A 14,206-nucleotide genomic window follows, 5' to 3' on the forward strand; every position below is an offset into this window, starting at 1 on the left:
CATTTCCATTGGACGCTGGTGCCGTTTTTGCTGTCTTACATCTTACATTTGTGTTGCTCTATGCTCGCCATGCTCCAAGAGTTGTCCAAATTAACCGATGTACGGCCAAATAAGCCCAAATTAATGTGAGTTTGATTGCACTATACAATGCATACGCCTGCTGAGATCAGAAGGGTCCAAATTATCAGATATACTGAATTAATGAGGGTCGAATTTTACATATTATAGTTGCCCATTTCATCAACATGCACAGTGGTGGCGACAAGCTTGGAAATGATGCAGGGCAATCGGTCGGTTTTGCTCGTACTGTCGGTTGTCTGGCTGCCCAGAAATTGTCACTTTTTCCACAAAATTTTGCGCAATGGTTACCATCAGTTATTGTAATTGTGCAACATGGCAGCACCTAGGCACCCCAGTTTGATCAAAATTCACCCTTGCTGCTTGCTCTTTATCGTAGCAGCAAGAAACAAATGAAAAATGTTTCCCTTCTCTTAGTATCACCTCAAGCTCAACTTACGTTTTGTCATTAGTGATATCAGCTATGTTGAGCCGAAGAGACTATCAAGGAGCATAATTGGTAATTTATACCTGCCAGACGGCATCACAGCATTTAGAATTTGTCATGCAATGGCACTGCAAAACGCTCCTCGACTGCATCATTAATTTGTTTTTCCCCTTAAGCGAAGTATCCGATGACGGTATAATAAAACTGGATTAAGTCTTGAAAACTCAATTTTTTCATGCAGCCTTACTTGCACAAGCCTACCACCTCACAGTAACATATCAACCTAAAGCTAAAACATTAATCTGAAATGTTCTTTAAGAATTCAGTAATCCAGTAACCCCCTTCCCTGTAAATCTAAAGCAATTCTTGTAACAGATGGCTCGGAACTATGAGAAGAGACCGACATGCACCTGTAAACAGCATACGAGACTATAGGCTGCCATGCAGTGTATCAGACAAATAGCATCTGCGAACAATGTTGGTGCCAAAACTTTCTCCAGTTCGCAAGGTGGTTTGTTGGCTGTCGTAGCGTTGCGAGGCCGCTGAAAATACAACTGCACGAGTGAATGCATCAATCTGGATACGGAGGACTTAGAGAGTATCGGACACATGTCTTGGATACACTGCGTTTCGGTGGCTAACTGGTCCAAGCTTCGCACTTTTAATGTAAAAGCATTATATGCCCCATTACGAGAAAATCCAGTGTCCTAGTCGGCAGCGTGACTGAATGATGGTACAAAAATGGCCGATGGCATAGTGTAAAACCACATAATAAAATACTCAAATTGATGCCAAATTTCTCTGGGAGGTTCCCGTAAGAAAATGCTAATTAATGCAGTTGAAAACAATATTAGGTAAATTTCGGTCTGGGTGGGAATTGAGCTCGGTCGTCCAGGGTGCGAAACGAGCATGCTTCCCCGATGCGACGGCGGCTCCACAGTTCTGGTCAACTAAACGTGTGCCTAGTGCATGCGTCATTGTGCACGTCACGTCAGAGCACCCTGGCTAAACGTGTGGCCTAATACATGCGTCTTTGGGCACACGACGACACAGCCAATGGGTAGGAGGTGGCACCATGTCACGAGTGTACAAAATTAGTGTTTAAATAAAAAGCATTAATGTCCAACTGAATGCCGCTGAGCAGTCGTTCAAGTTATGAACTCCTCGTGGACAAGCGAACGCAATGCGATGCCTGGCGCATTTTCAATTGGCCTTACCAAGGCACAGTTAAAACACAGGCAAGGGCTTGTGCAGACAAGTGCACCAAAAAACATTTCACCAAAGCAACTATAATTCTTTCGCATTCCCCACAAGTGTCTGAGAAATTTTTTCTTGCTTTCAATACAGTAAAACCTCGTTAATTAGGATTTCACGACAGACAAAAATGTCCGAATTAACCAAATGTCGAATTATTGAGGCTATCAAGAAAACAATAACAAATGCTTACGACATCAACACGCTTTTATTTACTGAATGAATGCGCCAATCATGCTTCTATTTTGCACAAAAGCAGTGCAGAAGCTGCAATTATCGTCATCTTGTGGCCGATTAGCGCTCGCACCAGCGAAGGCCACACAACTTTTTTTACAACTGCGCGCACATCCTGACTATTTTTTCGCCAGAGCTAATCGCCATCCATTACTTTGTAGCCAGTGCTCTTCATCCTGGAAAGCCTGTAATAACGAAACTGTTTTCCGCAATTGCTGTGGACGAAACCGTGGCCTCTGTCGACGGCAATCTTGCAATCTTGCAGTATTGATGGCACGCGGCCGACACACACAGTAAGTCAAGGTGAAACTACTGTTTCCTGCAATTGCGGCCGAAACCACGGTTATGAAGGTACGTGACCGACGCACGTACAGTCAAAATGAAACTATTGTTTGCCGCAACCACTGAGGGTGAAACTACGGCCGCTATCGAAGCGATCATAGATGGTGACTACGCAGTCATGAAGGCACGCGGCCGACACGTGCACGGAGTCAAAGTGAAACTACTATTTGCCACTGCAGCAGAGGACGAAACTGAGGCCATCATCGATGCGATCATGTATGGCAACTACGCAGTAATGAAAGCATGCAGCCAACACGATGCTGTGCACGGCAGTAAACACGAAAATAAAAGCTTTAAAGGGATAGTGAATAAAAAATTTGTCGCCGAGATTTCTGTCTCCAGTGATAGCTGTCGCACCGCGAGCGACCAAAACAATACTCTTTCTGAGGAGAAGTGAGCGAAAAGTAATTATTTTAGTGAATATTTCTCAAATCACAGCACCTACCGGCCTCCTCCGAAAGCTCTGGCAAAACCGGATATCACGTCACGCTTACCCACCTCGAGGCCCACTGCGAGCGATCGTCCACACTGAGCGCGCGAAGGGGCGAGTTGACGTTTGCAGCAACGCACTTTCGTTGTTCGACCGTCCTATTCGTACCGCTTCCTCGTGTGAGCTGTTCGAAAACCTAGTCTTTCATCTCATGGATTTGTGGTTTGATGTGTGGAGCAGCCGTGTCAACGCCGCAAAATGCCGAGGGTCTGGTGTGCGCATGTGAAAACGGCAGGCAGCGGTAGTCTTTTTCTCGCGTACTTGTTCACGCTGTAGTTTTGCGCACAGGTGCCGTTTGACCGTAATCTGTCGTTTGTACGACGTTCTGAGCCAGATGTTTGGCCAATTCTGCCAGAATGAATCGAAATCCGCATCGTCTGAAGCGACAACTGACGAAAAAAAAATTCGCAGACATGAGACTGGTGGCGCCATCTCGTGTGCACCAAGGGAAGGAGTGCTCGGCTGCGATGAAACAACGGCACGCTGAAACCGCTGAGCATGTACTCGTTCACTCCGTGAATAACAAGAGGTTCCCTGCTCACAGAGGCGCATTTCAGTCACTGCACATGCCTGGATTCAATCCTCACCCGTTGCTTCATCGCATCTATTGTCAAAACAGCTACTTGCGCGCATCAAACACCTGCCGCGCGAGAGTCGGCAGCCGACTGTTATGCTCACGCCGCCGGCCACACCTGCTCCGATGGCGTAGGTACAGGGAGGTCTACACGCGTCAATATCTTCAACGATTTCTACGTTTTTTTTTTTTTTGTACAGTGTGTACTCACGGCACCTGTATTGTGCATTGGTGGCTTTCATGTTTTACGCGCTAGCAGCTACCCATCCAAGCGGGCGGAGCAAGCCGCTTTGCGCAAAACGAAGAGTAAATTCCTTACGTCGCCTGACATTGCATAGCCTGAGGCATAAGCGTCCTCGCTCTGTTGAAGCCAAACATGGCAAAGCGTTTGCGTGAGTGAATCATGCTGGGCGCATCGCCACGGATGCAACACTGTCAATGAGGCGTGCGCCTTTCGTCTCGCTAACTCATTCGTGACAGGTGCGAGCTTGCGATCCAAGCCGCAGGAACCGTGTTTATATCTGGTTTCCACCTATGATGCCGCCCCTGATCTCTCGAGGCGAACGCGTGTACATGGAATGCACAGTATAAACACCACTTTGCTGGTCCAGACTCTCTTGGCACCGCGGAGGGGGACTGCTGCGGCGGGTCGTCGTCAATTTCGCTTGACGACGCGGACGGATCGTAGGCATACGCCTTTATCGTTCGTGGTTGTTCAGTTGGCCGCTCATCCAAGTCGCAAAGTTCCGCTCATGCTATCGCTCTCACTAGAACTTTGCATTTTGCACTGTGCAGCACGAGGAAAACAAAACTGCGCAGCCGGCCAGCTCGCTCCGCGGCTGCTGAGGGTAGGTGTGACGTCAGATCCGCCGGCTTGTTGTCGGGAGCGCTTTGCGAGTGAGGCGGTGGCCGCTCATAGAGAGTCAAAAATAAAGCCATCCGCTCAAAAGTAACCCGACTAATGACTATATACTGTAGCAATCGTGTCTTAGGAATGCAATTGTGGGGCTTCCTCTATATTCTTCCGATTTTTATTCTGTATCCCTTTAAGGGCACAAACAGGCACAAAGCGTTCTGGCGTTGCTGTCAATCACGCAAGCTTTCCACTGATGACTATGGCGATGCGGACGAGCAATGCACTAATGCCATTTTTGGTCTTTTGCATCACACGTTTGCGGTGCTCCAGCGCTAGCCGAGCTCCAAGAATTGTCCAAATTAACCGTTGTGCGACCAAGTACATCCATATTAACGAGAGTTTAATTGCATAAAAAAATGCATATGCCTGCCTGGACCAAAGGACGAGTACGAATTATACGATTTGACGAGGGTCAAATTAAAGACTTTTTACTGTACATGCCGTTTTTTTTGCATCATTCCCTGTCTGCGCTGAATTGTTTCACTCAGTTCTGTCGACCTGCACAAACCTTGCGCCAAAAAAAGACCGCCACGAAACGGCTGCACGACGTGCAAAGTCAACGACTTCACCCAGGTTTTTTTCAATACGTACACATATAGCGAATAGTAGATATTTGCTTTACAAATCGAATTATTCGAACGATCACTACTGGATTTGCATTTTGAGTATCTGCACACCCCTAAAAATACAATAAACATGAATGACAGCATCCAGACCAGAGGGGCTTACAAAACTGCAGACCTATTTTAGCCTCCATACAACAACAGCCTTTTCCACCATTTCAGGGAACAACGCAACTGCGATTTTTCTTCGTGAACACTGACAAATTCAGCAATACTGCATTAACAGAGAATGAGATTATTTTTTCCAAGCATTCTGAGGCTGAAAGGCACTGTAAAACCCAAAGCAGCAAATTGATTAACTGTTTTAGTATAACCAAATTCCCCTAACATTAATTAGATGCACTTGTATCTGGTTACAATGAAGTTGTAAGGGGTTTGCCCTTTACTGCAACACACCAAATGATGTGCACAACTTCTAACAAGCAATGAAGATTACGGCTCTATGGCCTACCAAACCCCTACACGGCCACGTATGCTATGAAATTTTAATTAAGCAGCAAGAGAATCTCCAGTGTGTGCAACACAATTTTTTAGCACCTCACGTGACAGCCTTTACGACAGCCTCCTCCTGTCCCAATGCGACGGGTCATTCGCTTCTTTTTTCCACTTGGCTCGCTCATATTGTCATGAAACCAGCAAAATAGCGATGCGGTTGAAGCGAACAGCTAGCATGGTATGACATGAATAAGGTCTGTTGTGTTTCAGCAGCATGAGGCACACAACACACTGAGCAGACTATGCAGTTGAGGCAGTATTCTCGGGCAATCTCCATGACTTTCAGAAATAGCTTCACTATCGAATCAAGTACTAATCCATTCAAATTGAATATTTGCATGTGCCTAATATTTAGGTGACAAATGATGACATCTTTAGTCCTGCATTTACCTTCATGTTGGAAAGTTACAAATACAGTCAAACCTCGATATAACAAAGTTCTACTTGCAGCAAAAAACTTTTGTTCATTCAAGGTTTTAAAGTTTCAGCACTAAAATGAACTTCACAATTTCCCAGCGCATTTCTGATGGATAATACCTTGTCAGGCACTTACAAACAAATCGCTAGGTCAGGACATAATAGCACGGTTATAAATGCCAGCCTGTGCAGTGCAAATCACGCCCAAAGCACTGCATCCATGTGGCTCATGGCATCAAAGATTGGCGTGTGTTGCATCACGCAGCGGCGTAAATCTTGGACACCGCAGCTGCCCACGCTTAGTGCCCACAGTGATGCCCATAAATTAAATACGAAAATGTACAGAGATACAGAATTTCGTCCCGAGCACAAAAAAAGAAAGAAAAAGAAAGAAAGAGAGTCACTTTCGAAGGCATTGTAATTTTGTCAGAAAATTTTAAAAGCAATGTTTAGCCTTAGTGCATCCACTATTAAGACCCCTTGCCCCTCATCTAGCTAAACAAATGCAGGATTACCAAAAGCAAATTCCAATGCAAGAAATGGCCGTCCTTAAATTCAGCATTCTAGATAAGCATTCACAAACATGCTGGCAAGTGTTCAGACTTTATACATTTATACAGTCGACTTCCATTTATTTGATCCCGAGAGGACCGATGAAATGAATTATCTGGTGGGACGAATTAAACAAGATAAAAACGCCATAATACACTGATCATTCATTTGGCAGCATATGCCCAATTCTAACATGCCCTGAATCAAGTGCATGCCCGCTTTCCATGTGAAGAAAGTAAAAAACGACCAAGAATAACATTAAAGCTCATAAACACAGCATAAATCTTACATGCACCCAATTTTTTTAGGGAGACAAAAATGGGCAAGGGCCAAATATGTACAGCACAATGGCAGCCGTTTTCCTGAAGTCAGCTTCGCTACAATAGAGCAACGTTATGAAATTGGTTTTGGTTTTATATTCAATTACACCACGCAGGCAATTTTCATTTAAATTTTCAAGTAAAAAATCAGGCAAATGTAATCGGACCTTGCGAGTTACATTATTGTTTGAAAAATCTTCCTAAGGCAGCTAAAGATAGGCACTTTGAACATGAGATGCGTGTTCAATACATTTGCCATCTCTCACTCTCCGCTAAGAATGCTACCACTAAAGGGGCCGCTATTCGGGTCACCATAGGACATTACACATGTGCATGCTGAGAGGTCAAGTTAAATAACATTAGGATCCAAATAACTAGCGTTTGGGCTCGTAGAAATGCAATGGCGCTGGCCAGGACCTTCGCTTGGGATCAATTTATCTGAAAAATCTAATTATTCGGAGTCTAATTAACAGAAGTCAACTAAGCATTTACACACACTTTCACCACGAAGGAATACTGACGTAATAAATGGAAAGTGCTACGGACACAGATGGTCAAATGATTCAATTACATGAGGCTGCTTGCGAACGCAGAAGAGCATAACTACGACAACATGCATTACAGTAGCCGACCGATTTTCCGGACCTGGAGGGGACCGAAAACTTGAGTAAAAACAGTCCTAAAAAATTGTGAGTCGTAAAACCAAACTTCATTCCAGCTAAACTGCACTGAAAAAGCAGCTGACGGCCACTTATTTTAAATTCCTGCTTTTTCTAACGACGTCTGCTTGCATCTGTGCAAGCGTCATATTCGCATCGTACACACTAGACAACAATATTAGAGCGTTGATAACATCTTGCGTTAATGGCTGCGGGCAGCCAGAAATGTCGTCGTCAGAGTCCGAGTCGCTTTGCAGCAGTGCAGTCACCTGGTGCACACTCTGTCCATCGCGGCAAACTCGTGAAAAGTAACAGCGGCAGGAAGGTCCATTCCACTGCTGCACACATCGGCAATCAGCTGCTCGCTGGTGTCTATGTCTTCAGCGGTGCCATTTGCCTCTCTGGTTACGGGCTCTTCCGAGTTGCAAAATGCAGCATGCCTAAAACAATTTGCAACCATCGAAGGCTGAACAGCTTTCCAGGCATCCCATAGCATACCGAGTGCGGAGACAGGTTAACAGAGTACATCTTCCCATTGTCAAAGCACGAGTGTGCAGCCAAGTAAACAGGCCCGGTAGTGCACCTTGAGGTTTTTAATGACCCCTTGGTCCATTGGCTAGAGCACACTCGTATTCGGCGGCAAGAATTCAAGACGAATAGCTTGCAGGTTGTTAAGGCACTGCGCGCACCGCAGTTGTCTATATGACTATTACCACTTCTCTCTTCTGGAGCTCAAACATACGGTCCAGACGACGGACGTAATCTTCAAACAAGCCTTTTGTAATCAAGGCCTTTGGATTGCTGCTGTACCATACAGGCAGGTTCTTTGCACCATTAAAGCAACGTGAGTTTTTCGCCTTCCTTATCACTAGAAGGGGCAGCTTCTCGGTGCCCACCTCATTTGCCCAGAGTTACCCTCTCCTTACAATGCTTCCCACCAGCGCAGGCCTCATTAGTAAAGGAAAGTGACCAGTCCAGCAGCATTTTGAATATGCCTGTCTCGTCACAATTAAAAATGCCTGCAGGAGCATACTCTTGTAGCAGAGCCTTCAACTTGCTCGTCTGTTAATCCATGACAGTAGATTAATCCACGGCACCACAAACTTTCTTGAAAGAGACTCCATGCCTTTTCTTAAAGCCACGGATCCACCCATCGGTAAACTTGAAGTCCTGAATGCCCGTTTTTAATACGAGCATCTCGGCTTTCTGCTTGAGCCCGAAACGGAGAGGTTCTTTGCTAGGACTCCTTTCAAGCTTTAGATGTCGGCCTTTCCGGTCATTTTTTTGTAGTTTTGCAGCGCAACTGATTGACTGGAGACAAGATCTTTTCTTTGTTTTTCCCATAATCAGACAAGGTCTGTTTAGATACATTAAACTCCTACGGGGCGTCAACTCGGGTCTGTCCTTGCTCGATAAGCCTGATGATGGCGGCCTTCTTGTCCAGCATCATGGTCGAATATTTTCCACACTTCGACACATTCGGTGGAGGCGGGTGAAGAGCAGGGACCATCGCATCAAAAACACGTCAGCGTTGCGCTGAATGAACGGCCACAACACACTGAAGTAGCGATGATTTGTTGTATGGCGGCTAGTGGTGGCAGGCGATGATTTGAATTGCATTGTACAGGATAAAAGCTCGTGGATCACTGCTGGACGAAAACTTGCACGACAACACCTATGACACAGAAGCAAAACTGATGATAATGATGGTTATCGTGAGCATCACCTGATGTTTATAGGTGGTGTCCAAAACTGGCCGCGCATGACCGGTTTCCGTATCTCAAAACTGCTCCCGCCGCAGGCTACAGGCAAAAGCATGGCATAGATCGCCGTTGCTTACAACAGGCGCCACTGTTGCCGCATGTATTTGGATGCCTCCTATACTTGCTAATCAAATTACTGTACTGATACAAGCCACTTCACATTCGATCCAAAGCTAGTCAGGCCGCTCAAGAGTCAAATTGGCGTCCTCGCCTACTCGTAGCGCTGGTCCGTCGAGGCAAATTTTGTCCAGAAAATCGAAGTTCTGGCTTTATGTTGTCCGAAAAATCGGTCGCGAAAATGAATGAGCTCTATGGGAACCCTGATGGTGCATTTATGAAGTCCGGAATATCCATCAAGTCTGAATTTTTGGAATCCGAAAATTCGGTTGGCTACTGTAGTCACTACAATGTACTTTGGCTTTAGAAATAGCACACCCAAGTGCCTTTGCATACCTTTGCAAGTCACATGCCCTGCTTGAATTTTTCTGAACCCACTTTGATTTCTTTTGTACAGTTGAACCTCACAATAACGAAATCGGCGAGGAAGGCAAAAAAAATTCACTTTCACGAGAATTTTGTTCTTGCAAAATGACAGCACAAACAGAATGCATTGTGGAATGAAACTTTACTGTCAAAATTCTGTTAGCCTACTTTGGCAAGCCTTGCGCAAGGATATAGAACCACACTGCCAAGAGCACCGAGTGCGCCTCCATGCATTGACCAGCAGTGGTGACACTGCCGTGGAGCAGCATTCTTGGTCGATTGCTTTAGGAGATGCAATCACTTTTGCAAGATCTTGCACGACTTGGCACCGGACACAGAGCAACAGTGAACCATGCAAACAGCAACGTTTCTCCAGCGCACGCTGTTGCCCTTAGACGCCGACACGTTCGGAGCCGAGAACGGAAGTGATTATAATGCATATCTGCAAAGGCGTTCGATAGAGATTTCAGCCCCTTCACGCAAATCTACATCCAGCGCCGAATCTGCACGCGATGCCTGCCAGGTCCCACCAAAACCAGTGTTCTTGAAACAAGGGTCGCATATTCCCAGTTGATCGCTCGATGACAGCTTGATGCATGGCAGTTCACACCAGTGGGACGTGATTTATTTGTTTTTGCTGCACTTTTCTCAACAAGCCACACATTATGCACTGTACTAGGTCTGCAAAAACGGTCGTCGCATGGCGGTCTCTATATTCATGCCACTTGAAATGAGCTATCAACAAACAATATGGCGGCCATGATATGTTTCTGGTGCATGCGATGGCTTCCTGCACTTGGTGGTTATTGTGAACAAAAATGGTGGCGTCTATGTAAGCGTAATGCGGTGGCATTTTACACAATTTTAGTGCAAAGCAAACACACTTGAGCACATTCTGGAGGAGCCTATTAGCTTTGCTTAGGTAGGTAATATGCAGGGTTATGTTCTGGCAAATTTCGTTGATGCGGGATTGTAGTTCAGCGACATTTCATTGTCGAGAGATACAAAATGCATTGAATCCTATGGGTGTTCGCAGGGGATACACAAATACAGTCGAATCTCATTAATTCGAACATGCTTAATTCAAACTTCCGGCTTATTCGAAGTGACACCGTGGTCCCGTCAATGTGGCAATTCAAACGCGCAAGCATTTGCAACAGTTAGTACGAACATGCCGCGCTCCGACAATGCTCTCAACAGCGTGCCAAATCACACGGTGGTGCCTACAACCAGCATTGCTCTGACCCCACCATAGAGGAAAGCCTTAGGAGAAACCCCTCAATGCTGCATGCGAAGAAAAAAAAATACCTGCGGTGGAAATTTCATCCTCTCTCAAATGGCAAGGTCACCGTTTCTGTGTTGCGCCTTAATGCCCCAGCCACACTAGCGGCAAAATGCACGCCACAGGAGGGATCAGCCCTGGGACGATTTTTCGTGGCTCACCGCCGCGGCAAGCGAGCCACGAGCGGAGGAGATTAATTAAAGAGTGGCCCCTACAGTGACGTATGTGCGGGAAATTGGTACCATGTGGACCCGCCAGACATATCTATTCGTACTTGTGTCTGGTTGAGCTGGACTGCTTGTACCGCACTATCATCTGCTCGCGTCAGCTCTCGCTCACGCTTGCTTTGGTTAGCTTTGTTCGTCTTGTTCGCACTTGTTTATTAACAATGATGCGTCTAAACCGAGACGTCCAGATGGAAAGGTTGTTGGAGACAGTGCGCCATATCCTATTCTGTACGACAAAACAGACCCTGAATACAAGGATGCAAAGGTGACACCCTGTACCTCATTTTCCTCGTCTTTTGAATGCGGTGATGCTGCAACAGAGAGAGCACACCAACATGATTACGATCAGCGGCGACGACTTCATTATTTTCATAAGACATGACGAGTTGAGAACGCTGGACGAAGAAGGTAAGCACAGCACCATCTGGCAGCAGACGAAAAAAACACATGAGCATGTAAAGGGAAGCAGCCGCGGAGGCCCGGCCCCACCGGCCTGGCACCAGCTTAGCCTGCTCCTTGAAGTTTCGTTTTCTGCCGTTATAGGGAAGCGAATGTTGGCCGGCATTGGCAGTTTCGTGGCCCTCGCTCGCTGTGTGCTTGCGCGCCGCAATATTTCACAACTCGCACCATTCGTGCATCGTGTTATGGTGCAAGAATACTTCAAAAACAAGTCTTTTTAATTAAACAAATTTTCAGGCCCCTTAGAGTTTGTTATCGTGGGTTTCAACTGTATACCTTTTTGCATTTTGTACGCCTGGCAGTTTGCATCCTCTAACTTGGTGCGCAAATCCTAGAACGCATAATGCACAACTTACCTCTTCCTCTGGCAACTGATCCTTGAACTCATCCATTTTTGACTCAGTGTCATGAATGATACCCTCAGCCTGGTTCACAGCTTCAACTGTTTCTTTCTTCTGTCTGTCAGCTTCAGCATAACGCTCCGCATTCTTGATCATGTTCTCTATCTCCTCTTTGCTCAAGCCACCAGAAGATTGGATGACGATTTGCTGCTCCTTGCCTGTGCCCTTGTCCCGTGCTGACACGTGAACAATACCGTTGGCATCAATGTCAAATGTTACTTCTATCTGAGGCACTCCACGAGGAGCTGGTGGAATCCCAACCTGCAAGATACAAGATACATAGCTGATTATTGTCTAACACAACCAGCAGGCTTGGTCTCCTTTACACTTTCTCAAAACCTGGAAATTAAGTGAATTGCAAGTACTGAACTAGCAAACACATTGCAGGCACTTAATTGCAGGTACTATACCATTCTTACGCAAGTCTACTGCATACCTCTAGAAAAAACAGTTCGCTGCAGCACATGCACTACCGTGAATGCGCATAAAATACAGTAGAATCTCATTACCGTATTTACTCGAATCTAACGGGCACATTTTTTCCGATAAACAGGTCCAAAAAATTGTGTTCGTGTTAGAATCGAGTATGACCCTAAATCTACGTTACCATATCACCATCGGCATTTCAAAATGGCCGCTTTGTACACGCTTCGAGTCTAGCTGCCGTAGCTTCCTCCATGTGCTGTAGTATGTGTGCTTAGGTTAGTACACCGTCCGTCTTCTCATTTTCGGTTTGCTCTGTCAGCATGAAAGTGCTGACTGCGAAGACACACGATGCCGCAATTAAAAGGAAAGTGATCATGTCTGCGGAGACTGACGGAAATCAGGTCGCATCATGGGCGTTCGGAGTTCCCAAAATTTGCGTGCAGGACTGGCACAAACAGAAGAGGCGCCCTACTCTGGTAGCTGCTGCGCATGGCACAGCCACGCGGCCCCTATCTTGAAATCAATGTGCAATGGAGACAGCGTCTACCCATCTAGGCGCCCTGCGCTGCATTTTCGTCGCTTAGTTCGCATTGAAGCGAGAGGCCGCACAAAGGTCAATTCGCTCACTCCTGCTACAGCGCTTCCTTACTCCAGTGTTTTGTTAAGAGTTTCTGCGGTCACTCAGTGATACGCATTAAGTGTTTGCTTGTGCGTGCATGCTGCCACGCTTGTTAATTTAGTTTAAGCGAACGTTTAAAAGTTTATACAGCCTATTCTTACTACTACTATCCTTACTTTTCATATAGCTGTCAACTAATTTGCTATCGCAATCGATGCTTCACCTCTAGGGCGAATCTGCGGCTTTTTCTATTTATCACAACTTAAGTGTATTGGGAGCAAATCTGTTTTTCCAAATGAGAGAAAGCTGTATTTCTGTATGGAAGAGCGAGGTGCGGGGTAAAGGACTTCTTTTATTTAGGTCACGGCAAACGGGTGCGCGTTACAATTGAGGACCCTTTTTTTTTCGCCCCCCCTTTTTTTGGTCACGTAAAACAGGTGAACGTTACAATTGAGTAAATACGGTAATTCATATTTCATTAGATGGGTAAAAATGCATGAATTATCGACTAAAATAAGAAAACAAATTTGTAATGCATGAAAGTCCCATTATTTAATGAAGCAATACTGAAATTTGCTGAAGCTACCATTGCCAATGGAATCAGCCATTAGGCACAACACATAATTGAAAATGAAATGCTACAATATACAGGCCTGGGTCTAAATATTGAGGTTTACATTTTATTACAGATGAAATGCTTTTTCACATAACGGTCACCAAACGATTTTGCAGACATAAACACGGCCTAAATAATGTGACTAATGGGGCAGTACAGAAAAGCCAATTCTGATGGTAAAATCAATTTCGCTGTTTTTCCAAAATGTCAGCAAAGCCAAAAATTTTTTACTGACTCTTACTCAGTGTTAAGACTTAATTGAAATAATATCTACTTAAGATTTCCTGGCAGTTGAGGCTGTGGGTGTGTCATGGTTTCCCATCACACAGTTCAATGTGCATTGACACAAAATTTAGATCAATGCATGTGACCTTACTTCCACAACACTCGGTATAGGCGGTGCTGCACGAAATCAGTTTGGAGATTTATTGCAGGCCCAGCCCTAAGCCCACAAGGAAGCTTACACCAATAGGTCCAGCAAGCACATACACAAACGTGGTAGACGTTTGCATGGCAGTTACCAGCTAACCGCCCACGAATCAAACTCCG

General features: G+C 45.5%; 1 protein-coding gene across 1 annotated transcript in view; it reads right to left on the reverse strand.

Annotated features, from left to right (window-relative positions):
- The window catches only part of Hsc70-5 (Heat shock protein 70 cognate 5), a 79,196-nt gene that overhangs the window by 4,601 nt on the left and 60,389 nt on the right, over positions 1 to 14,206 (reverse strand). Inside the window, exon 13 of the mRNA XM_050193492.3 lies at positions 11,952 to 12,257. Within this exon, the coding sequence (XP_050049449.1) occupies positions 11,952 to 12,257 (306 nt within the window). The remainder of the gene's footprint in view (positions 1 to 11,951; positions 12,258 to 14,206) is intronic.

This window comes from Dermacentor andersoni, chromosome 1 (assembly GCF_023375885.2).
Source record: "Dermacentor andersoni chromosome 1, qqDerAnde1_hic_scaffold, whole genome shotgun sequence".
NCBI lineage: Eukaryota > Metazoa > Arthropoda > Arachnida > Ixodida > Ixodidae > Dermacentor > Dermacentor andersoni.